A 25,195-nucleotide genomic window follows, 5' to 3' on the forward strand; every position below is an offset into this window, starting at 1 on the left:
TAACTTTATTGTTTGCAAAACATGTGCATAATTTTTAGAAATGTACAATTTCTATTTGCATTTCAAGTTATGAAAATGATTTGTTAAACATGTTTGTGGTTTTTACAGAAAAAAAATATAACTCTTTTCTACTCAGATTTTTGTCTGAATTTAGTTCAATTGTGCTAATATAGTATGTCAAAATGAAAAAACAACTCCAATTTCAGATATGAGGTTGTGCTGAAAATAATGATACCAAACAAGGCAAGATAAACAGCTTTTAAAGGAGAAATATAGAGGTAAAATCAAAAGTAGTCAAAAACGGCCAATTATACCTTGGACCCAAGAGGGTTAAATTAGAGTAAAATACTGGCAGCTAGATCTCGTCATAAGTAAACAGTTATTTTACAGTACAGCTACAGTATTATACAACAGCAGCTTCTTATTGAAAAATTACATTGCTTCATAGAATGCCAGCTTTACAGTATAATGCCTGTTATCATTGTTAATATCCAAAAACCACTTGAAAAACACCAAAACACTTTGTCTAGTTGACATTCCATTCATCTTATGAGCTACTGGCAGAAACAGAGTAAGGCTTTTGTCCTCAAAGGCGTCGCCATTTAAAGTGTTAAAAGTGTAAATGCACTTAGAAAGAACGGTGCATTTCTGTACGAAAGTCTTTTCTGTTTTTGCTATTGTGTGTGGAAAGTTTTTTCCTTAAAATACGAGTCATTGAAAATAAAAAAATAAAAAAAAACGTCCTCTGTGGAACAGAATGGATTTATGTAACTCTGTTTTGAGTGTTTGTGTTATGAGTTTGTGCAGAAATGGAGAGGTATTTCATAAGCTTTGATTTTATTTCACCTACACAGATTATTGATCGTATCTTCTCTCTCTCTGTTGTTTTCATTTTTTTTTTTTTTTTTAGTTGTCCCATTATTTTTTGTCTGTTTGTTTCCTACACTCTCTTTCTAACTCTACTCTTCTGCCTCTTTTGCTGCAGTGCTGGCCAGTTTCAGAGGGACCATCCAGCATGGCCTCCCGCTGGAAATTGGAGACACGGTGCAAATCCTGGAGAAATGTGAAGGTATGGTGCTCGTTTTATACACTTCCTATGTGGAGGCTACATTCAAATTAGCTGCTCGCTCTGCGAAAATTTAGAAAGGAAACGGATTTCCTTTCCTGAATTTGAAACTTGAGTAGTTAGGAACACTTCTGTTTTTTCATTCAACAGATAAATAAAAGCAGCCCTTTACCAAATCAACCATAAACAGTTAGTAGAGTCACGCACAGACTGTCATCCGAATATTTATAAATGCAACCACAAAGCTGTCCGGATACATGCACATTGTTTGGCATAAAAACCTACATGCATGTGGGTGTTTCAGTATGTGCCTACACTGAAAGCTCCCATGGGGGCAACATTACACTTGTTGCATGTCCTCTTGAGGGGTGTTGTGATGTGGTATGTGCACAAAATGAGCACCAAGTTGTCTGTGAAGAGGACCTGTGGAAATTCATGTTTGCTACTGTTTCCTGCACCACAAGCTGGCTGCTCCTCCTGCCTTCCTGCCCACACTGTCTGCTTTTCTCCTCTACATGAATTTTTTGTACTCTCTCTCTCTTTCTGTGGATGCTAATATGTTTTTAGTTGTTTTTTTTCTTTCAGCACTTTCCTTTCTGTCCTATCCCCATTTCAAATCCCAGAACAATGTCGAGTCATTTCACAGCAATGCTACGCTTTCATTAACACCAATAAGCAACCGTACACAAATATGTTTCTTCCGGAGCGTGCACTTGACACAAACTGTCACACTTCCTGTTTGGTGGACACACACGCAAACACACACACACATACTGAAAGACAGCAAGTCAGTCTATCTTGAAACTTGCCAGCCAGAGGGATGTGATATTGTGGTAATAGACCCAAAGGAAGTAGACAATAGCACAGCCAGTGGAATGCTTGGCCCAGAAGGGAAGAACTAAATCAAAATCCAGCCAGCAGCACAGAGGCTGAGAGGCAGACTGCTGACAGCAGAGGAGGCAGACTAATGGCCCTGCCTCATGGTGATACTGTTGACACTTCAAAACACAGGAGCTTACACACTGGACGTGTCTTTACTGAAATGCGGCTCCTGTCTGAAAATTCTCCGCCTCAGTAATTGATTTTTGACTTTGTCCTTCGATGGCTCTTTATTTTGTAAGTTACTGACAGCAGTGAGCGCACACTATATAAACTATGATTTTAAATGATGGTTTTCCACACTGCTCTTTCAGACGTCCCCCCACAACCTTGTCAGATAAGCTGTGCACCTTCCTAGACTTTGCCACTTAGCATGTCCCTAGCTTTTCATTTCACCTCAATTTGAACATTTTTTTGTTACTCTGTTCAAATAAAAGTGAATATTGATGTGAAATATCGTTAATTTCTTTTTTGTCTATTTTACCATTTTTAATGTTACTTTTAGATAGGAAATAGAAACCGTTTAGCATAAGATTTCGGTTAGCTTTAGTTGGGCTATCATTAGCTATATTTTTCAGGGTATTACGTTAAGCTATTTCATCCTTTTTTTTTCTTGCGCTAACTGTTAATTACAAACTATTTTAAAGTGCAGTAAACATTATCCTCTATCTTCAGACATATCATTTTTCTATAGCTATTATGACAATCTATTTAAAGGGTTAACCTTTATGTTAAGCTATCATGCTGAATCTCTGCTGATTTTAGCTTTTTACTCTTTCAGCTTTTTGCTAACTTGGCAAAATAGGTGACTGGAACACTGATGTTAACAACACATGGTTGTTGTGGTTTTAACACTGTTACAGAATTAGCATTGTATAGTCTGCTTATAGTATTAATTGTTGTGATATTAGCAACAATTACTAAAATTACTGAGTGACAGCGTTTGTAATTTAAAAAAAAAAATGTTAGCTTGGTTAATTCCTTGTCTTTATGTGCCCACCCTGAAATAATACTATGTTGTATGTTGGTATTACAGATTAAAAACATTAACCACTTAATACATACTAATCTGTTGCAGATGTATTTCCTGATTTGTTGATATTAAGCCTTGCAATGAACACAGCCTAACCTTTGCTAATAAACAAAGATAAAAATTACAACTCTATGAATTCCTGTAACAAATGAGGTAGAAAATACTGCCTAGGTTACAGATGCTTTGGCAAAACCAAATAATATAATATGATTATAATAATCTAATACATTTACATTTGAACTATTTAGTTAATGCTCTTATCTGGCAGGACTTAAAATGGTTGGAATGAGCTTAAATTGTCAGTCTGGAAAAGACCATCAGCTCAAAGCCTCTGCAAATTTGAATGTATTAGATTGTTTCTATCAGTGTTGGGATTTGCAAAAGCATCAAGTATGTACTAATTTGGCTTGAGCTGAGAGTAGAGTGTGAGCAAATGCTAAACCACAGTTTTTTTTTTCCCTGTCTTTGCTTTGTATTTTTTTTCTTCAACCTTTGTTATGACAAGGCAAACTGATATTTATAGTGCTTTTCAGCGGCTTTGTGTGTTGCAGGTTTCCTCCTGTATTCGGCTGTGCATTAACCTGTGGTCACTGCAAACACGGGTTGCTAAGAAATACATTCCTCTGTACCTCACTGCTTTTGAGTGGTGTGCCTTAACACATAAAATCTCAAAATCTATACCTGCAAAGTAACAAGGAAGCCGAGCAGTGTGTCAGATCATAGTCAGAAACGTCAAAACCACGAGCGTAAGTGCTGATAGGAAAAACATGTTTGCTTCTTGTGTGGCGAAATATAGATGAAATTTCTTAAGAATGTGGCCACTCTTAAGTTTGACTGGCAGTGATGGTGACTGGCTTTTAAAGGGCTTATTTGGCTTTTAAGAGACATGAATATCATGCATGCCAGTTTCGATAAAGATTAGAAAAGAGGGCGTCTGGTATAAGTATTGAAAAAACGGTGTTGCAGAGCACTTTGAGCCCAGATAGAACCAAAGAATCCAGTGCCTAACAAAGTATATGGAAAATGCTAGTTCACCTTCAGCCCATTATTTGTAATGGAGTGATACAGAAAAATGGTGAAAATATTCAGGGTTCTGTCCCCAGTCGCTGTGTGAGAATTCAAAACATTTTACCAAATGGTGCTCTGGTTGCTTTAGATTCCAGTCACAGAATACGAAGAAGAGAAGTTTTGTTGCTTTGCCTATAATGACAAGTTTATGAGGAAGCCTTTTCATTGACAATAATATTGTCAAAACTATACTGATAACCCGAGTATGCATTTTCACATGAAACTTAGTAAACCACAGGCTTAATGGCTTTGTTGTGAGATATTGTAAAAGGGAAGGGGACTATACAACTTCCTTCTTGCACATACATCTCTTTACTCTGCTCTTAATAGATATACAGTAATTCATTTTCTTTTCCACTTTCACTCTGCACTCCAGGAAAGACATAAAAATATAAATGTGTAATATTCACAGTAACGGCTGTAAAGTTAAAGTAGTGCTCTCTCTCTCTCTCTCTCTCTCTCTCTCTCTCTCTCTCTCTCTCTCTCTCTCTCTCTCTCTCTCTCTCTCTCCTCCCTCCAGGATGGTACAGAGGATTCATCCTGAAGAACCCAAATGTGAAGGTGAGCAAACCTTTCCATGATATTGTTTTTCTCGCCTTGTCTACTTATGCTCTCACTAAACCTGATTCCCTCTCTGTGTATTAGCTGGTGTCATGCATTGAATTGAAAGAGTCTCTTGGAACTGTCATTGTTAGCGAAAACTAGCACTTTCACTAGCTGAGATGACAGATGTAAGCAGGAACACCTGTCTTTTCGTCGTATGACTTGTCAGGTTCCCTACTTTGAAAATTGCTCTTTGCAGCCCTGCAAATAGTTTGGTGACACTATGTGATTTTCTCTAGTGCTCCACCCAACGTCAGAGTTATAATCAGCCAGACCTACTCAGACAAGTGGAAACACCTGTTTGTGTGCACACTTAAACAACAGCGGAGGAGAGGTTTCTCTTTCACTACGAACAGACATGCTGCTGATACACAAGTACACTGATGTTAGCCAGGAAATGTCTAGAAGTGTGCAAAAGTCTTGAGCTATAAAAATAATTTTAAAGGTGAACTTAAGCAATAGTTCTCCAGGATTTCTGAAGGTGCTGTTTTTTCACTGATTTTCACCTTCCAGTCCTTGTACCTAACCATCTTCAGAGGAATCGTTTTTTTGTTGAGCCACTCGTCACTAATCTATGAATCACTGAAACATAAAAAAGGCACCTAACCCAAGGGATGAATCAGTGTTGAGTCTGCAAATAACAAACAACTTAGCAACAAAACTGTATCTTTAGTCACTTGGTTGCTAACAGGCTGTAGTTGTCTAGGTTGTTGCTGTTTCTTTAGTTGAAGAAAAAGCCCAAGTGATTACTATGGAACTGTTAGCTGCATACTTGGCATTTCTTGACATGGTCAGGTGTTCTTAAAGAATTTGAGGAAACTGGAAAAAAGAAGAAGTGACAAGGCCTAAAAAAGGCTACAGCAGATGAACAGAACTGAAAGTCACGTCTCTAAGAACGAGGAAGAATTCCAGCAAAGATGTGACACAGGACCTGAGAGATGCGTCTGACCTTTCAATTGATCCAGCTACTCTTTGCTGAAGCCTCATCAGAAACAATCTCAGTGGAATGCAGTATACAGTAAATGCATGTAGTAATGCAGTAAAAACACACAATGGAACATCATTAGTCATGGATTGGACTCCTGGAGATCCCAGAGTGTGGGATCATGTTGACAGAAAATTATACAAAATGAAGCCAACATCCAACAACATCCCACCAATGTCCATCAGGAAGCTTGGAGAACTATTCCTGAAGACTACGTAAAGAAATGAAAAGAAAGCTTGACTAAGAGAGTTTAGGCCGTGTTGAAGACTAAAGGTGGCCATACCAAATATTGATTTTAAATATTTTGAAACAATAAGCTTTTTGATTTTTGCGTATATGCTGTATTTCCATATATATTTGGACATTTTACAATAAATCGCTGTACCTGTTACCCATTTTCCTTGCAATATATAAAGAAATCAGGGGTGGCTCAAGACTTTTGCACAGTAATGTATGAGAGAGAAACTCTGTTACAAATCATGACAAACATGATGGTCGTAGGATAAATGTCCCAACTATCCCCCAAAAATTTCTCTGTGTAAACCTAGCCGTTGCACTGATTAGATACAATGTAAGAGACAAACGTAACAGTCAAATAATCCTGAAATGAGCAAAGTCAGCAAACTTTGTAAGCATTAAAAAAAGAAAAGAAAAGAAAAGAAAAAAGGTGGGGGGTTGATTTTTATACATCATGTTTTACTGCCCTGCTAACTGTTAAATTAAGTTAATTTAGGTAATACTTGAAAATAACTGCCCGGTTAAGTACCTGGAGGTGTTTTAGGATGAGTGCTGAATGGCAAGACTTTTTTTCAGGAACTGGGCTGAAACAAACCTAGAGAAAGAGGAATATATAGTTTTTTTTAATACATGCCAAGAGATGATATCAAGATAACCCAGAACTTTGTTTCTCTATTTTAATTTAATCTACTTTTTTAAATTATTAAGTGCAATTGAATATAAATGAATCCAAATCTGACAAGATGTTAAATAACTTTCAGCCACCACCAATCGCATGAATGATCTACCATAAAACCACCTGTGCGCAGATTGTGGAAATTAGATTCATAAGTCATAATGATTCATTTTTTTATTACCACCACTTCCCAAAAAGTCAAAACCCAACTTGAGATATACTCAAACTATATCACTGGGGGCGATGACATCCCAACTTCCCAACAAAAGAAGAGTGGTGCGTGCAGTCAGTCTGATATTTTTTACGACTTTTAAAAACTCATGTGCAGAATAATATATTATAATAAGAGCCAACTGAGGAGTCAAGTGTGTGTTTGTGTTTTGCATTTACTGCATTACTACTTTGATCTTCCCCAAGTCAGTGGGGGCATCTTGCAGTTTATTAGCGTCAAACAGCACGTGCGCACACACAAACAGCTTTTTAAAACCTTTGCTTGTCTACTAAATGTCATTGCTGCTTGCCTTTATCCTTCTGTTCCCTCCATTTTCCTCTGTTTTTTCCACAAACACTCTTAACCCTGTATTGATTATGTGCGTTGTTTTCACATCCGCCGCTGTTAAATGCTAATTACAACGGGGAGCAAATGACTCTCGGAGCATTCTCATTAACCTGTTTATCTTCTTGACTAAAGGGGATTTTTCCATCCAGCTACATCCACTTAAAGAATGCCCACGTCAAGAACAAAGGGTAATGTTACATGTCTTTCCTTTGGTTTTCTTTCCATGTTTGTTCATATTGTGGTTTTATATTTAAGGTTACGTTATTTAATTCTCGTTCATGTGCTGATGTTTGTTTGTAGGCAATTCGAGACAGTCATCCCTGATGAAGACTCTGTCATCACAGAGATGACATCAACTCTGCGAGACTGGGGTGCCATGTGGAAGCAGCTCTATGTGGTAAGAACTCTTACACATAACCACACATGCACACTTTGCATCGATTTGTTGTCACTGCTGCTTAACTGAAACTGCAATGTTTGAGTTCATTTGGCCCTGGGTAATTCAGAAAGCCACAAACAGTCAAAGCTTCTTTTTTTTATATGCATTCATTAGTCGGATTGATTGTGTTTGTGGCCTATTAGACTATCTGGGGTGCTGATTAAATTGAGCTGATGAATACGTCTAGATCAAAGTGCATGCATTTGCAGCAAAAAGCAGCAGGACACTGAAGCTAATTTGCACAAATCCATTTTAAGCTCTTCTTGTCTTCTCTCTCTGGGTCGCTGTCTTCTTCTCAGTGTCGATTTGGTTCTCTAATGTGCGTTCCGTCACTTTTCATGTTTTCACTTATGTTTTTGGGTGGCAGCGTTGACACAACTGTATATTTTGATCTCCTTATCTGTGCCTTTCCTGCTGTCATCCTCATTCTGTCTTCAGCTGATTATGAATTTTCCTTTCATTCATTGCCTTTGACTGTTATTCTTCTCATTTCTTTTCCACCCCTCTTCTTTTCTCCCCTTTTCCAAACCTCCAGAAAAATGAGGGGGATTTGTTCCACCGGCTTTGGCACGTGATGAATGAAATCTTGGACCTGAGGAGGCAGGTGCTGGTTGGCCACCTCACTCATGACCGTTTGAGGGACGTCAAGCAGCACATCACAGCAAGATTGGATTGGGGCAACGAGTGAGTAGACTAAGGGCAGTGAGAAGGTTTACAATGTCCACATGTGGCTTATAGACATGTTTGCATTGTTCCTTTTCAAGAACCAATAATTCATTATTTAAACTGCTTCTACCACTGATGATTTTGATTTTAGGTGATTTAAAGGGGCTTGCTATGCTCATTTCCAACTTACCTTATTGTATCCTTATTCATCTTATAGTGGGTTTTTGTGAAGCTCCCTGGGTCACTCTGTGTCTGAAACAATCCAGTTTAGCTCCTTTAGCCCTTCCTGAAACCCAGCTTTCTCCTGATTGGCTGCCTCTCACAAACAGAAGGTTTGGAGAGCAAATGGATGGGGCTTCTGACATTCAAGAGTGAATTTATTTGGTTTACAGGGTTACATATACATACGATGACCTCATTATTTATAGCATAGGTCACATTTAATAGAAGCATCAGCAGAATTAAAGGAAAAAAGCTCCTCTCTAATAGTTCAAAGTACAAATTTCCACAGAGGGAACAGGGAGCTTATTTTATTAACTCAGCAGCCTTATCTGTGTTAAGGATGTGAAGCAAAAAAAATGGCAAGTGGGGTTTTTGGCCTAAATGAGGTTGTTGGGCATAGTTTCTGGTAAGGATGCCCTAATCCAATACAGATATGAATAACTCACTGGATATATTTCAATACTGATATAAATCCAGCATCAGTGGGCGTTCTTTTCCCATTTGTAAAATGACTAGATCCACAGTAGAAAATAATAATAAGTTAAGTTTAAGCCTTAAGTTTGACATTTTGGCTGTTATCTTATCTTGAAAGTGGATGTGACCATATTTAAACTTAGCTAATTCATGTTAGCGTAATTGAGGCATTAATTACCATGTGGTTGTGTCCTGATGTTTCATATGCAATGCCATCCAGTAGTAAAAAGCAAAAAAAGGACTGCAACTGTTGTCACTGGCCCGTTCAGTACTGCTACTTCTGTGCCTTTCTGGCAACTTTTTTTTTTTGCCAGTTTCTAAATAATCAATAAACAACCCCTGTTTCAATGTGATAAACATAAGGATTCCCAAATGTCAGCGATTCCTGAAGGGAGATGGCTGAAACAACCAAAATGGGCTGAGGGAATGTACGAAGAAGTGGAAAAGCCTGAGTGACATATACTTGAATATTTAAAGAAAAGAAAATAGATCCAAAACTGATGACAACAAAGAGTGGGGACCCAGGAAAGCAAAAGGAAGAAAGGTTAAATGAGAGGTTACAGCGTAGATTTCCTGTAAATCACCTATCAAGAGTGAAGATGATTTTTTTTCTCTCCCTTTTTGAGCTTGCCACTGATTCTTGTGATGCCGAAAACTGTTAGTTTTCAGACTGATAGAAAAAACACTGAATTTTAACTTTAACGAGGATTGCTCTTGCAGTGGCCAATATTCTAGTACTTAATATTGTAATGAGGCAGATCTGGCAAATCCAGTCAGTGCGTTCGTAGTTCAGTTTGCTTGATGTTCCATCAGCACAGAAATCCTTTTCAGCAGCTGACTTGAAAAGCTTGGCACTTCTTTGAATATAATTCTTTCCAACCTCTGCTCTCGGTTGCATAACTGCAGTGCAGTATGACAGTCTTCCACAAAATAAATGAATGAGATAAATCAAACTTTATGTGGACTGTGAGGGAGAACCTGCAGAGTTTAAAGTTTTAAAGAAAGTTTTTTTGTTTTTTTGTTTTTTGTTTTTTTTTACTGCAGGCAAGGTTGTGTAATCAGTCTAAAAAAAACCCTCACTATACTTTGAGAATTATGAGGAGTATTTTTAGTTACTGACACACAGTAAAATCTGTGAAGCCACCATGACAAGCTGGCTCTTCCATTATAAGTGGTGCTACTCATCTAAAACTTGAAGGAAACTGCATTTGGAAATAAAAGTTTCATCTCTCATTTCTTTCTCTGCTTCTTTCCTGGAGCTTCTTGCAGCTTTCTAACGTCCCTCCTTCTTCCTCAGCCTCTCACTCTTCTTTTCAACTTTCCTTTCTCTTCTGCCTTTTGTTGTCACCTACCCTCCCTGTAGGCATACTCTTCACTCAGTACAATCTCTTTCCCACACAGACAGCACTCTCTCCATCCTTCCTTTCACTTTGCTTTCTTCTTTCCATCCTCTCTGTGCTGTGGGGGTGCAATAGAGAGAGAGAGAGGGACAAAAAAAGAAATCCTCACAACTCGTGTCCCTCTCTCTTTCTGTCTGTCCTTTACCCTTCGCTCTCCTTCATTTCCCTGCTGTGGGCCTTCTTCAAACACACGCACATGCTTCACATCCCTCCCCAGCGATGAGCATCCCTCGCTGCTGTATGGTTGACCTGGCCTGTCTCTCTTCTTGCCGAAAAGGAGACACACTCAAGTGTGCTGTTTTGGTCCACTAATACCACCGACCAGGAGGATGGGAGCATGTAAGAGTTAGTGTTTATGGAACAACAAGAATGTAGAGGAACAGGCAAGGTTAAATGATGGAGGACAGGAAAGAGGATAAAGAGGACAGTAGGCATAGCAGGGGGCTAAAGGGAGAGGATTTTTTCTTTCATCTGCTCCACAGAGGAGCTGTCAAATGTATTTAGGCGACTGACGGGTGATGTGACAGCTGTGCTTTGAGTGTTTGTGGGTCTGTTCGCTTTGTTGTTGATGCTCAGTGCAGCTATAAAGTAGCATCTTAATTAACGCTCAATTGCAATCCATGTACTGTGTTATCTGTATGTATTTTGCAGCTTCAGTGTATTAATACTCTCTGTGACTTTGTGTTTCAGACAGCTTGGCTTGGACCTGGTCCCGAGGCGAGAGTTTAGTATGGTGGACCCCGATGAAATCAGTGTCACAGAGCTTTACAGACTGGTAAGCGTCCACACAGTTCTTCCCTGTTCTCAGATTAAGATCCCATCCAGAGTGCAGATGCGTAAAGGAGCTGGTCTCTTCTAGATTCATCTTGGAAAGAGTACAATAAAATCTCTATATTCAACACAGCTCACAAGACACACAAAGTAAAGAAAGCAATGCTCTGCTGGGAGGTTGTTGCCCTGCAGAGTGGACAGTGACACTGAATGACAGTGACATCGATGGCAGGAGTTTGGATTGGTGGCCTTAGAGTTCCTGTGTTATATGCCTTTTTAATGTCCAGTGGATACAGGATGTAGACAATGATACAGATCTATTTAGGGTTACTGTTGTATTGTACACAATCTATCCACTTTCTAATAGGAACTGTCATTTGATGCCGAGGGTAACTTTATACAACAGATGGCAAACAACCAAAACATGTCTGACCTCTGAGTATATTGTACTTGGTTTGATCTTGCAACCTCTAAGTGGATTTAAGGAACTGTCTATCACTGACAACATCTGTCAGCTTCTTTCTCTAAGCTGACAGATGTTGTCAGATAGATAGAAGAGGCCGTGTATGAACTAGCTGCCCGCATAATACCTTGCTACCTTGGCACAGCAGACATTATGGACCTGCTATACTCACTTCCAGTTTCATATTTTTTTGACTTTACAAAATTGACACCTCAATTTTCTGTGGAACTTTTCAGTTCATTGTGTAAAAGTAGCTGCTTTCGCATCCGTCTCTTTAAGCCCCCGCTTCAAAAAAAAGGATGATGGGGTTCTGATTGGCTCGCCTAGCTTCCTCAAACAAAAATTGGTGCTCGTGGGTACTGCTTCTCACTTCACTTATGTGCAGTTTCTGAAAACACCAGGCTGAGAAGCATAATCTACCACTCCTTATTGGACATGCCAGTTTCTTAGATCCATTTGTACATGTAGATGCCAGAGTCTGGGTTTTTGGGACAGAAATAATCAGAAAATGATGAAGATGCAGGATGATCTGTTAAAAGTACCATCTTACTGTGGGACCTAACAGTGGACTAGTGTTTCAGTCTGTGTGAACCCGTATTTGTACCTGTACAAAATACATGATGGAAATGTGCTAGAAATTGATAAAAGTAGAAAACTCTTACTGCTATGAAATACCAAAGGTAGCACAGGGAGAGTCTCATCAGGGTTGGCTGCATTACCATCCGACTATGATGCAACTGCTGGAGCTGATTATGGAGTCTCAAGCTGGTACTAAGTGGCAACATCCGGAGCTGAATAATTAAGTAAACGCTTAAGTGACAAGTCTGCAATTCCCCCAGTGGCCACTCAAGGTTTGCACCATAAGCGAGTCAGTCAGCATCGACTAGAGAGTTAAAATGGGTGATGTTACAACACTGAAAAACATGTTTTTAGTCTGGTACAGAAAATAGTAATTATCTCCCTGGGTAAGTTCTTCCTTTGTAACAGCTCTACTAAAGTTTTTTTTTTTTTTTTTAAACACTCTTAATAACTCGATCTGAGTACTGGAGTTAGGTTCATGTCTGCTTTGACTGAGAGGTGTCCCAACAAAGGCAGATTGATGCTAATTGGAGTCACAGAGCTGGATCTCTCCACCATGTCTATGCTGCAGGTTATAAATGTTTGGAAGTAGAGCAACATTTCTTTGACTTTAGCACAGTTAATATGAGCATACACTGCTGGGAAAGTGTATGTGTGTGAGAGAGAAGAAGGAAAGGCACAACAGGGCCATGGTCCAGTTTGAAATTGAAGAGCAGCTTATATAAAAATCTATGGCACTGATCCCTAACGGTTATAGGACTGCTGTAAAGGATGCTGAAGGATTTTGCTCATAGTATTTAATAACCTTTTTTGAGCTTTTTTCCACATGTTTCTCTGCATTTTACTGAGCTGTTAACAGATGCGCTTTCTCCGAGAACCTTGAACACGTCTCGGTGTGGGCTAAAGCTTTGGGATTGGAAGTCCATGCTTGACCCTTAGAACCAGCATTTGGCAAAACAAATTTAGAGTAAGCTCAGCGAGTTACTGATACCACTCTCATCCTCGCATGAGGTACATTTGATGGACCGATTTTTTTTTTCTTTTCTCCCTCATCCATCTGCTTCTGTATTTCTCTCCTTCCTTTCCCTACTGTTTGCTCCCTGCCTCTCCTTCCCACTTTCTCCAAGCCCCAATCGCTGCTACCATGGCAACCACTTCTCTGCCCTCGTATGGTGTGGGGGGAATTGTATCACACACACACGCACACACACTCTGTGTCGGCTCTTTCTTCGCAAGGGTAATTGAAGCTCTTAATCCATCTGTTTTTTGTTTTTTTTTGTTGTTGTCAAAACAAAAGCAGGAAAAGCACAAAGAAAGCTTTCTCCACCTCTATTAAACGGTGTATAAAATAAACAAGCGACTACCATTTCTCCATACTGGGTCGAGATAAAGGGCCAGGCATTCACCGCCGCCATCCACTTACGAAAATACGCAAGGAACCCTCACACCAAGATGCAATATCTCAATGAGCCCAAATTACATCAATATTTCCCCGTGAGATCTTTGTTTGTGAGAACCGCGTCTTTGTTTCTGTCGGTGCTTCTGCGGCGTGGCTTAATTAAATTGACATGGGGATTATGCGGTGTCTCTGTGTGTACTTGTGTGCGTGTTTGCCTGTGTGTGTGTGCTGAAGTGCCAGTGCAGTATTACTGTAGGAAAATGTGGCTTAACTGCTGCATTGTTTCAAGGAATTGTGTGATATCTGCTGAGTGAGAATGAAAACAAGCAACGACAGTGGATTAAAAAGAGATTTTATGTATGCCTGTAAATGCCTTAATGCTATCTCATAAACCCTTCTCATTCTATATAATGAGAAACAACACTGTAAATGTAAACATGGTATATGCATGCCAATTTAAGTCTATTTAAAAAAAACAAAGGAAAAGTAATTACAGGGTCATAGAAGGTGGTGGTATTCCTAGCAAAAATTCCAAGCTTGTGGATTTATGAGAAAAAACCCAGATCTGTCAAGGCTCGGCTGTGTGGCAGGCAGGAGTAGGACCCAAAATGCAGGACTCACAGGCACGAGGGAATGAACTCAAAAAGGCAGCTTTATTGCTGAAGAGGCAGAACATAGGAAATACAAAACTAAACTGGGAAAAGTAAACTAACACTCGGAGAGAGAGACACAGGGAAATCCACGCAGCATGAGGGACGACGTCACGCTGAACAGAGGGAGACGCAGACAGAAATACACAGAGGGTTAACGAGGAAAGTGGGAACACACGGGGAACACAGGTGACACTGATAATCATAACGAGACAGGGCGGGGTGAACTGAACATGACATGAACGGGCGTGAGAGTCACAAAGTAAACAGGAAGTGCACAGAGGTTCAGACAGGAGGAGAGAGAGCACGGGGAAAACACAGACATAACGGGCTGGGGAAACATGAAACAACCACAAAGGGAGACGAGGGCTCATAAATACATCGAGGGCACACAGGGGGAAAAAGCCATGAAGGGAAAACACTTAGGGAACAACACAACAGGGCAACTCAGAAAACATGGCCTAAGCAAGGAACAAAATACAAACATACAAGGAAACTAAGAACACTGGGCCAACATGGCCCAGGACCATGACAGTACCCCCCCCTCAAGGGCTGGCTCCAGACAGCCCAAACACAGAAAAACAAAACCAAACAGAAAACAACCCAGGGCGGGCGGCGGGGGCCCAGGACGGAGGGCTCGGAACAGAAAACAAAAGAAGAGCACAGCAAACACCGGAGCCCAAGAAAATAACCCAAACACAGAGCAGTTCAGGGGGCCGACCATGCGGAAGGCAACGGCGGAGACGTGGAAACAAGTCAGGAGGCCGGCCGTGCGCAAGGCAACAGCGGCGACGCGGAAACAGTTCAGGAGGCCGGCCGTGCGCAAGGCAACGGCGGCGCCGAAGGAGACGACGGAGCAGTTCAGGGGGCCGACCGCGCGGAAGGCGGCGGCGCCGCCGAAGGAGACGACGGAGCAGTTCAGGGGGCCGACCGCGCGGAAGGCGGCGCCGCCGCCGAAGGAGACGACGGAGCAGTTCAGGAGGCCGGCCGCGCGGAAGGCAGCGGCGGCTCTCCAGTGTCAGGCGTACTGGCCGAGGCCCAGTGGGCACAGGGCCAGTCGAGGCGGGACCAGGCGAAGCACAGGCTGAGGCTGCAGCAGACGAAGGCTCCGAGGCTGCAGCAGACGAAGGCTCCGAGGCTGCAGCAGACGAAGGCTCCGAGGCTGCAGCAGACGAAGGCTCCGAGGCTGCAGCAGACGAAGGCTCCGAGGCTGCAGCAGACGAAGGCTCCGAGGCTGGGCCAGACGAGGACGAAGACTCTGAGGCCGGGCCAGGCGGAGCTGCAGAGGCTGAGGCCGGACCAGGCGGAGCTGCAGAGGCTGAGGCCGGACCAGGCGTAGCAGAAGCACAGGCAGAGGCTGGCCCAGGCGATGACGAAGCGGTCGCAGATGGCGGCTGGACAGGCTCCTCGGGCCCTCCAGCGGAGACAGGAGGCTGAACGGGCCCCTCGGACCCTCCAGCGGAGACAGGAGGCTGAACGGGCCCCTCGGACCCTCCAGCGGAGACAGGAGGCTGAACGGGCCCCTCGGACCCTCCAGCGGAGACAGGAGGCTGAACGGGCCCCTCGGACCCTCCAGCGGAGACGAGGAGGTGCTGGCCGGGCTCACTGGAACCCCCAGCGGACGAGGTAGATGGCGGCGTGGGAGCCGCGGAGTCCTGGATGAGCTCATCCGAGCTTCCAGCAGGAGCTGATGTAGAGCCAGAGAGGTTTGGGGCCCCTGGCTGAATGTTAAGCCGAACAGAAGACCGTATTGCTATCGGGGACTGGGCCAATGGTTCAGGTGCGAGCTGAGCTACTGGAGAGGCGGATGAGAGTGGGAGCTGAGCTACTGATGGTGGTGAAGTAGATAACTGCACGGGGGACTGAACTGAGGGCGTCTGCACTGGCACAGGGGACTGAACTGATGTCTGTTGTAACGGAGGTGGTGAGAGTGGAGTAGGCAGTGGAGTAGATGACTTCACAGGAGAATGAACCAGAGGTGAGTGCACAGGAGACTGAGCTAGAGGTGGTAGTGATAGTTGAGGGGAAAGTGGAGCTGGTGATTGAGTGGATGACTGTGCTAAGGGATGCTGCACTGGGGACACTGGAGACTGCACTGGGGACACTGGAGACTGCACTGGGGACACTGGAGACTGCACTGGGGACACTGGAGACTGCAGTGATGGTTGTAGTGGAGGTGTAACGGGTGGAGGAGTGGCTGAAGTGGCTGTGGGTCGGGCGGCTAGTGGCTCAGCTACAGGGTATAGTAACGGCAGGGCTATGGGTTGAATGACTGACTGAGTAGCAGCCTGAGTGGCTGGGTGTAGTGACGGTTGTGGTGGAAGAGAAACAGGTGGTAGTGTGGATGATGGAGCTAAGGGCGACTGAGTGGCAGACCGAACTGATGACTGAAGCGATGGTAGAGGTGAAAATGGAGCTTGTGGTGGAGTTAATGGCTGAGCTAGCGGGGACACAGGAGACTGAACTGAGGGGGACACGGGAGACCGAACTGAGGGTGGCTGAGGGGGACACGGGAGACCGAACTGAGGGTGGCTGCGAGGGAGCTAACTGAACTGAGGGTGGCGGCGAGGGAGCTAACTGAACTGTGAAGGGCTGCGAGGGAGCTAACTGAGCTGTGAAGGGCTGCGAGGGAGCTAACTGAGCTGTGAAGGGCTGCGAGGGAGCTAACGGAGCTGTGAAGGGCTGCGAGGGAGCTAACTGAGCTGTGAAGGGCTGCGCAGGCGATAAGCAGCTCGCATTGACTTCCGCCACACAAAACACAGCCCCTGAATGAACAGTCATAATGTCTGGAAAAGACACAGAGTTCTCACTCACCACAGCAGGTGAATTAGAAGGCCGAATGTCCGGCTGTGGGGTGGTGCGTCGGCGGCGTGAATGCCGTTTTCTTCGGGAAGCCGGAGGTGCGGTGATGGAGGAAACCGGCAACGACGGAGAGATCGCGGCCGGCTCCTCATCCTCCGACCACATTGCTGCGAGAAAAGCAGCGGGTGAGTGACAGTCAGAGTGGAGGGTGGATGGAGAGGAGTCCAGTGGCAGCAGCGTGGAAACGTTTCCCGATTGTGGCGGTCGCTGTTGCGGTATGACGAGCTCGCGAATTTGTACTGTCTCCTTGGCTTTCTGCAGATTGGACAGTAGGCCCGAAAATCCTGAGAGCTCGTGGAGATGGGGATTCCCTTTGAGAATAGCCTCGATGGCGTTTATCCCAATGGACATGGCTTTAATGTCCGAGGCGTGGGAAACTCGCTCCCACAGGCCGAAGATGCGGGCCAAATCGCTTTCCCGGGAGGAGCCTGCTGGGTCCATGTCTGGTGACGTCGTACTGTCAAGGCTCGGCTGTGTGGCAGGCAGGAGTAGGACCCAAAATGCAGGACTCACAGGCACGAGGGAATGAACTCAAAAAGGCAGCTTTATTGCTGAAGAGGCAGAACATAGGAAATACAAAACTAAACTGGGAAAAGTAAACTAACACTCGGAGAGAGAGACACAGGGAAATCCACGCAGCATGAGGGACGACGTCACGCTGAACAGAGGGAGACGCAGACAGAAATACACAGAGGGTTAACGAGGAAAGTGGGAACACACGGGGAACACAGGTGACACTGATAATCATAACGAGACAGGGCGGGGTGAACTGAACATGACATGAACGGGCGTGAGAGTCACAAAGTAAACAGGAAGTGCACAGAGGTTCAGACAGGAGGAGAGAGAGCACGGGGAAAACACAGACATAACGGGCTGGGGAAACATGAAACAACCACAAAGGGAGACGAGGGCTCATAAATACATCGAGGGCACACAGGGGGAAAAAGCCATGAAGGGAAAACACTTAGGGAACAACACAACAGGGCAACTCAGAAAACATGGCCTAAGCAAGGAACAAAATACAAACATACAAGGAAACTAAGAACACTGGGCCAACATGGCCCAGGACCATGACAAGATCTGTATTTTCTGATAATAAAATAATACATCTACAAGGAAAAAAACCCAAATATAATATTCTTTTTTCCCATTTTTCCCTTGAACAAAGAAGGTACAACATCTACATATGGTAATAGTGATTATTCACAGACAGCAGTACCTCAGGTAGTAGTTTCCTGGCTCAGAATGGGCCTTTGCGGTTGGGTAGCTGTGCCTATAAGTATTATTTGATACTTCAGTCTGCGTTACTGCACATAACAGAAATACATACATTTTCTTCTTATTGCTGGCCATTTGAAAAAGTCTTCAAAAGCGTTATATCCTTCCCCAAGGATGACTAAATCATTTCCTGATGATTTTCCTCTGGGGTACATTCACAGCTACTTTAGTGTGTGCCAGGAGAAACCCTGTATTAGTGACTGTCTGGAAAAGCGTATATAGCAGCCTGAAAACATATGCTTCCCTGAAGAATTAGTGAAGAACAGCATAGTGAATCAACAATTTTCTCTTTTTGTCAGATTAGGGGAAAGAAAAACCCCTACTTTGTAAAACAATACGACAAAAATGCATCAAAACTAAATATTTGTGGAGATGGAGGACCAGATTTTTATTGGACTTAAATCCTTTAAACAGACACTTGTTGAAGCATTATATTTGGTTGTAGCTTTAAAGTGAGAAAAAAAACCCTTTATGTCTAATTAGCTCATGCGAGTCATGTGTAGAGCAAAGACTAATTAGCTTTAGGCTTTCCATTGTTTTCCTCTGGGACTGAGCTCAGAGCGTAAGCAGAGAAGACCCGAGTTTAGATCCCCCAGTGATGACTTCATTAACAGTGGAAGCTCCCTCTGTAGTAATAGATCATAGCTCAGCTCTTTGCCCTGGACATGTGGTTGTAATATTTCTTCTTATGGTTCAGCTTATCACTAAAGAGAGACAAGCCTTCATACAGATCTTTAACTTCCTGCACGACTTTAATCCTTGAGTTTAAAAGAGGGATGAAAGGAGGCTTAAACATTAATGTAGAAAGGGACAGAAAGAACAGCTACAAATTTGTGGCCTCAGTTTGACCTGTCTCCTCTAGAATTTCCTTGTCGTTTGACAGTCTGTAGGACAGTTTGGCTGGCACACACACGGTCATGTTCTCGTTCTCTGTTCAGCTACCTCTCAGCCTCTCCTTGTTGACCACACCATTGTGTGTTGCCAGTCAGGCTGCCAGCCTGTCATGTCTATGCTTTGTGTCTAGTCATGCTGAAGCTGTCACAAAACCACACACTGTTCCCGCCGGGCTGCTGGCTGAAATGACACACTGAAAATAACCTCGTAATAAAATCCCACAGTATAAATTAGGCCTTCCTCAGACCTAGTAATTTTACGTCAGAACCAGGAGTTCAGCCCTGCTGGGAGTAGTTTGTCTTGCTGTTAGATAATTCTGTTTCTCTGTTTCTTTTCGGGGATCTCGCACAAAAACAAAAGTGTTTTTATAGTTTTGACAGAAACTGCAAAGGTAAAAGGATTTGTAGCATGGTTTTTCAGTACATTTAGAGAACTTGTTTCTTAATCTCACAATTTTTCACTTTAGTATGCAAATCATCATCTCTGCAGACAGGTTTTTGTAAAGTTGAGCTAATCTGTCTGGCTGCAGGGAAAAACATTACAGGTCTTGTGACCTGTAATGCAAAGTGGTAGCGAAACTTGAGTGAATCTTGACACGTGGTGGCTGGAGTGACACATTCTCTTTTTAACTTTGGTTTGTTAGCTTTTGAACTTTTTCAGTTTCATAGCCGCTTTGCTAATAGCTGAGGAGGGTGTTTTGGCGGGTCAGTGTCTTCCATGCAAACTAAAGGCTACTTTAGCAATCTGCTAGCAACTGAAGCAATCATGAGGAGGTTTTTGGTACAGCATCCTCTTTGTGACCAACCTCACCCACTGTAGCAACTGCGAGCAACACACGTTTTACCCTAGCAACCAGAGTTGCCAGGAGGTCACTGACCTGTCTCTCGGCCAGAGAGAGCATGATTATTCGTGTGGGTGGGTGGGTGACTGAAGCCTTAAATGGAACTTCTGACTACATTTGCACATAGGGTAACTAACTGTGAATGCGACAGTATCCGTTAATACCTTGAATTAAGACATGACAAGTGTGTTTTAGTTTGTTTTAGTAAGATTATTTGTTGCCTGGTACGCAGCTTCATAATTCCTTGAGCTTGAAATGTTGCGCCAACAAGTGCATTTCAACAAAGTCACCTATGCTGTACAATGCAACACTATTTAAATTTGACAACCAAACCATCATTATAATCCTGTAAAACATATTATATCCACTATTAATATACTGTGTGTGTGTTGTTTTGTGGTGAAGCTTTACTACACTCAGTTCTTGCATTGTCTTTATCCGTTTCCCTTTCCTCTGTCCTGATCCCCATCTCTTGCTCCCTTCCTTCCGATTTTCTTATGTTTTACAACAGAAGTGGATGCGAGGCCAAATTTGGCAGTGGCTCTATTGGCCATCTGGTGCTTTGTGTATATTTGTGTGTATGTGTGTGTTGTGCGCGTGTGTATTTTTGGCTGTTGACAGCAGATTATGATGAACCTTTTATAAACAGAGCTCTAATGTGTGTACACACACCATACCATCCTGTATGAGGCCTTATTGATCTTTTTGGTACAGATTGATGTAATATGGCAAGTAATATCATCCACCACTAAAGCACTGAGCTCTGTAATTGTGCTGAACTATTTGACTTTTTTTTTTTTTAAACGTTTGTGTGAATCACAATGTTTAAGATGTTGCTTTCTGCTTCTTTCTGTCAAAAAAACCCCGATTTGGCCTCCTTAAAGATAAAGTGTTGTGCGGATGTCTTGCCCATGTTGTTGCCATTTACTGAAACAGGCAGACATGCATAGAAAGTGTAAAGTGTGTAAAGTGTGCGTGTTAGTCCCCATAGGGAAATAGTTCCTCTGCATTTAACCCATTCACCCAGTGAAGCAGTGGGCAGCCACCAGTGCAGCGCCCGGGGAGCAGTGTGTAGGGACGGTACCTTGCTCAGGGGTACCTCAGGGTAGCCGTTCAGTGGAGTCGAACCCCCGACCTTCCGATCATGGGGCCACCACTCTACCTACTGAGCTATCCCTGCCCCACATACAACATATAAGGGAAAATCCAAATTTATAGACTTTAACAAGCTTGAAAGTCCGTATTTTGTATACACAGACTGAATTCTCAGTCTGCTTTTATAATTAAAGTAGTCTTCAGGTATAGTTCTCAAGGTTTCTTACCTGGAGAGGACATTACAAAGTTCAAACGCCTTCCAGATGATACAGCATGGTGGAACTAAATCTGAGAGTACTTTTTTGCAATCATAATTCCATCAATTTTGACAAAAACCTAACAGCACTGGCTGAAAATCAGCCCCAAACCTTGACATAGCTTCTACCGTGTTTTACAGATGCCTGTAGAGGCTCCCTCCTGACCTTTTCCATACATATTGCCTTCTTTAAGAATGGCTTCTTGACAGCCAGCCTTCCACTGAGAAGCCAAGAGGTCATTCCTGATGAAGCTTCGGCGAACAGTAGATGAATCAACTAAAGTACCAGATACATCACAAGAAATGAGCGTGGTTCTTTAAAAGAAAAATGTAACGTAATGAGGGGTGGCTCAAGAGTTTTGCACATCACTTTAAATGCTCGGCAAGGTGCTGAGTTGATGTATTGGCATAAAGGCAGCAACAAAGAAAGAGCCAGACAGTGCAGCTTCAACTCCCACATTTTAGCCTCTGAGCTGCCAGCCTGCAGTATTACATCCCATATTAGCCTGATGTATATCAACATCTATATCTTTCTGCTCTTCAAATATATGCAAATTCAAATCAGTCCTTCTGCCTACAGTGAGAAGCCTCAGGGGAATATTACCTGTTATTGAATTCATCACTAATACAGCAGCTTTGATTTGAGAGGTTATGAGTTTTTAACCTTCTTTGCATCCACCTCTATAACTCTGTATTTCAACTGCAGCTGTTCTTGTTTCAAGTTGTTTTCTTGTTTATTTGAATTTTTCCCAGTTTGCATAATTACAGCTAAAACGTAATATATAACGGTTTCCTTTATATAGAGAAATCTGCTTGTGCTGATTTTCTTCTCTCGCCTGCAGATGGAACACCGACATCGTAAGAAGGAGACATCCACCCCTGCTAGCACCCATCATCTGTTTGTCCACGTAAAGAGTCTAATGAGCGCTAATCTGGGGGAGGAGCTGGAAGTCTTCTTTCACATTTACGATGGACGGGAGAACCGGCCACTCAGGTAGAGACTTTACAGGCAATACGCCTTTATGATTCTAATTGGGCCTTTTCAAAAATCAAATATTTTTCCATCTAGCCTGTAGTGCTGTTTGTGTAGCTAGATTGTTTTTGTACAAGTTGCCCAGTTTTGGAAAAATGAAGTTTAGAGATGGTTGCATTATCTTTAATGGCTGAACTAAGTGTAAAGGGAAAAGTGTCATTCTTACCATGACGAGAGGCCCAGCATTACAGGATGTATGTCTTGCCATTAGCCAAACTGTTAGCTCATTAGCTAAATTTAGGTTGTTGCGTGCTTATGTTTGGTGAATATAGACCGTGTCATTTTTACCAGGTCGCCTAACCACAAGTCTACAAAGAGACATTATTTAATTTTTATTTAATTTATTTATTTAGCATTTTTTCTTCCTCTTTTTTGTTGTTTTAGCATGTTGAGAACTAGAATGCCAGTTTCATTTAACGCCATTGTATCGGTGGAAATTGGATACTTGTACATTTGAACTCAAACCAAAACTTTCTGAGTGATGTGATGAAGTGATGGTTTCCATCACTGTGACATGTTATGATTTATTTATTTTTGGTCTTTACAGTGTGTTTTTAGACCAAGCAGCTTGATTTATCAGCTTGTATGTTGTTTTCTTGGATTGTAGGCCGCAGGAAAACAGTTCCTTGCTTGTTCTTAAGGTTGTATGGTTTATGGCATTAAATCCTGTGGGAGAGCGAAATGCAAATGAGCTGCTCTGTTGATTGTGAACGCCCTGTGCCAAATGGCTCCCCTTGGACTGCTCTTAATTATATTCATGAAGATTTATTAAATGAAGCAGGTTATTAAAGTGCACTTGAACACACAAAATTGGACAAGGCCATGTTATTTTATTTCTTTATTTATTTTTAGGAAAAAAATGTCCATGTGAAAGCTGGTCCTGGTGCCCTGGGAGGTTGCATGTGTTACTTGCATACATGCTTACACACCAGCAGATACCTCACTGTTCTCCTGACAGGAAGACTGTGTTGAAACTCCCTGGTTTCAAAGTTCAAAGTGAAGAAATTTTGTTTCATGTCACAAACGAGTGAATTTGTCAGGCAAAAGAAAAGCGAGTGGGTTGAAAAATGAGCACAGCAGCACCGAAACTTCTTTTGATAAGTCGTGCTTGTGTGAGAATACTCTCCGCCCCGCAGGGTCACATCAGAGGAATTAGAATGGTGTTGATGGGACTCTTTTTTTTTTTTTTTTTTTTTTTTTAATTATTACTCTCTATTATTATCCAGTAGCCCTACTTCAGTTTCTATTGTAATCCAATTTATGATTCATCCATATTGCTGGCAAGTTTCTTTAAACTTTACATGAAAATAGCTGCGGTTTCCACCGTTCCTGAAGAATTATAGCACAAAAGAAGGAAGGCGCTATCTTTTCTTTTTTACAAGTTTGCCATTTTGTTTGGTTGCAATGATGTTATTAATCTGAGAGAAAAATAGGGCTATAACTGTCATAGAGTTACAGCGCGTGGTACACCCTGGACAGGTCATCAGTCTGTCACAGGCTGGGATGCTGAGTAAACCATTGAAATTTTGAACTGAAAGATGTTATTGTGTTTGTATAGAGAATACACATTTTCAACTAGTTTCTAAGTTGTGGACAGGAGCAACAAAACGACAAATTAAATTCTTAAAAAAAAAAATACTGGCTGAAACTTTGATTCATAATAACTGGGTAAGGGCAAACCAAGCTTGCATCAGTTCAGTATCCAGAGAGTATCCAGAGAAATCGGTGTGCAAGGGACAAGGCCAAAACCCAGTATCAGATCGGGAAGAGCCATTGGGGTGATCGTGGCTCAAGAGTTGGGCATTTGTCTTGGGCCGGTTCGAGCCCCGACTCCGACAGTCTTGGTCGTTGTGTCCTCGTGCAAGACACTTCACCCGTTGCCTCCTGGTGGTGGTCAGAGGTCCCGGTGGCGCCAGTGTCCGGCAGCCTCGCCTCTGTCAGTGCACCCCAGGGTGGCTGTGGCTACAATGTAGCTTGCCATCACCAGTGTGTGAATGGGTGGTTGATTGTGTATAGTGTAAAGCGCTTTGGGGTCCTTAGGACCAAGTAAAGCGCTATACAAATACAGACCATTGTCAGTGAACACAGTTTGTCACTGCATCCACAAAAGCGAGTCAAAATAAAAAAATAAATAAACAAGACCCATGAAACTGACCACCTTCTGTGGGCTTGTCTCAAAGGAAAAGTGAAAACCTGTGCTGTGGTCTGACCAGTGGGCTAAACAGCTGTAATATCAGGTGGTTTGTTATCAGCACACACTTTTAAAGTCAACAACTTTAGCGAGATGAGGGGGGATTTAATAAAGTAACGCGTGCATCTGTGAAGGACACATTAATGCTGAAAAACACGTACATGTTTTGGAGCAGTGTATATGCTCCAGTTGGCATGTTTTTCACGGGTGAACCTTTGCTTATTTCAGTAAGATAATGCTAAGACACGTTCTGCACTTGTGTATTACAACAGGAGGTAAATGTCTATGTGTGCTAAAGTGGGCTGCCTGCAGTCCAGACATGTTACTCACTGAAAGTATAAGGACCATTACTACCAAGAAATGTTCCTCAAATGAATATAGAAGAACACATTCTTGTTCTCCTCTTTCCAGGTTGCTGGACATCAAAATTCACTATTGCAAAATATAAGCTTTGGTACTGGTTAACATGTTAAGCTTACATGTGAAAGATCCCTGGTTCGATTCCCCCTCAGGGTTTCACAAGGTAGCGTATTCCTAGTACTGGTCCTGGGCCTGGATAAATGTGAGGGTTGGTTC

The 25,195-nt window shown here is 42.6% G+C and overlaps 1 protein-coding gene across 1 annotated transcript in view; it reads left to right on the forward strand.

Moving 5' to 3' along the window:
• The window catches only part of dock4b (dedicator of cytokinesis 4b), a 142,140-nt gene that overhangs the window by 33,575 nt on the left and 83,370 nt on the right, over nt 1–25,195 (forward strand). Inside the window, exons 2-8 of the mRNA XM_085375640.1 lie at nt 986–1,069; nt 4,567–4,607; nt 7,239–7,294; nt 7,407–7,503; nt 8,081–8,229; nt 10,998–11,082; nt 22,238–22,389. Of these exons, the coding sequence (XP_085231766.1) occupies nt 986–1,069; nt 4,567–4,607; nt 7,239–7,294; nt 7,407–7,503; nt 8,081–8,229; nt 10,998–11,082; nt 22,238–22,389 (664 nt within the window). The remainder of the gene's footprint in view (nt 1–985; nt 1,070–4,566; nt 4,608–7,238; nt 7,295–7,406; nt 7,504–8,080; nt 8,230–10,997; nt 11,083–22,237; nt 22,390–25,195) is intronic.

Source organism: Diplotaxodon limnothrissa, linkage group LG17, assembly GCF_057381915.1.
Source record: "Diplotaxodon limnothrissa isolate DT_005_m linkage group LG17, D_limnothrissa_male_GT1.1, whole genome shotgun sequence".
Lineage (NCBI taxonomy): Eukaryota > Metazoa > Chordata > Actinopteri > Cichliformes > Cichlidae > Diplotaxodon > Diplotaxodon limnothrissa.